This window comes from Rhinopithecus bieti, unplaced genomic scaffold (assembly GCF_001698545.2).
Source record: "Rhinopithecus bieti isolate Rb0 unplaced genomic scaffold, ASM169854v2 scaffold_45227, whole genome shotgun sequence".
NCBI classification, from domain to species: Eukaryota; Metazoa; Chordata; class Mammalia; order Primates; family Cercopithecidae; genus Rhinopithecus; species Rhinopithecus bieti.
The window spans coordinates 1-1258 of NW_016860060.1; the positions used below are offsets into that span (position 1 = coordinate 1).

Sequence of the window (1258 nt, forward strand, 5' to 3'; positions counted from 1 at the left end):
ACATTTTAATGGGTGTATTTGGATAAAATAAGTAGTAAGGGAAAATGTGTTTTAAGAAACCTCCCCCCTTCCCAGGGCACAAGGAAACCCAGAGGAAAAGATGGGTAACCTCACAAGCTCCAGAGCTAAGTTCCATCACTAACAGAAGTTGGATACTTGCTATTTTTCGCCCTGCAATGGGATAGTAGTTCTCCATGTGCAAGGTACGCGGGGCGGGAATACTGGCGGGGCTTTCACTTGGGGTAACGGAAACCAATGTGAGGAGAGGTCAACACCTTGAGTAACCCAGATCTCCAAAACCGGGGCAGGGTGAGGGGTGGTGGGGGTGGTGAAGAAGACAAGTAAAGGGGTCAAAACTCCTCGAAGTCATCGCAAAGAGAAAGCTAACACCTCTAGGAGCCACGGGGCCATCCCTTGCAGCAGCACCCTGCTCCAAGTGTGGGGTGCCTGCCTCGGAGGGCAAAAAGCGCAGGGTGCCCTTAGTTCAGTTGAGTGGCTCCGGGGACCCGGGCAGCGAGAGGGCAGGGGCATCCGCCGGCCGGGAGGCGGACTCGCACTTTGCCTCAACTCTGAGCCCCATCCCGAGCGCAAGGGAGAGGGCGGCGGAGGGCACGGTACTCACTAGGGCTCGTTGGTGAATCGGGGGGTCCGGGGCTGCTGGTATCCGTACAGGTGACAGTAGAGCACATCGAAGCAAAAGCAGCACATCTCTGCTGACACCACCATCTTCCGGGAGCCCGGCGATGAGGACGAGGCGGCGGACGATGAGGAGGGTGAGGAAGAGGTGGCGGCAGCCGGGGTAGAAAGTAGGGTCCCCACTCCGCAGCTCGGAGGTGGCGACAGGGCGATCCCCCCGCCGCCGCCGCCGCCGCAGCCCTGGGGGGGAGAGAGGGTACAGCCGCTGCCGCTACCTCCTCCGGTTAGACCTCCCAGCCCGTTGAGCCGCGTACCGGCGCCTCCTAGTCCCAGCTCCCCAGCTCGGCACTGGCTCTCTCCGCTGCAGTGGGAGGAGGAGGAGGCGCCACCACCGCCACCCGAGCCAGAGGGGGGCGAACTGGACAGTTTCTGCTTCTTCACCCCGCAGCAACCCGCCGCCATCTTGGAACAGTCTCCCCCACGCAGCGTTTCCGACCCATAAGTGAGGCGAGCTGGCGGCGGGGCGAGCACGCTGCGGCCCAGGCCGCCGGGGCGCGCCAGAGGCTGGCGGGGCGCGCGCGCGCCGTTCCCGGCCCCGTCTGCCTAACCACGCGGCTGCCCC

The 1258-nt window shown here is 63.1% G+C and overlaps 1 protein-coding gene across 1 annotated transcript; it reads right to left on the reverse strand.

Annotated features, from left to right (window-relative positions):
- Window positions 1–24: 24 nt before the first annotated feature.
- LOC108525383 (AMME syndrome candidate gene 1 protein) lies at window positions 25–1252 on the reverse strand. Its single transcript, XM_017866380.1, has one exon. It carries the CDS (start codon window positions 1096–1098, stop codon window positions 622–624), a length of 477 nt encoding a protein of 158 aa, XP_017721869.1. The 5' UTR covers window positions 1099–1252; the 3' UTR covers window positions 25–621.
- Between the last annotated feature and the right edge of the window lie 6 nt (window positions 1253–1258).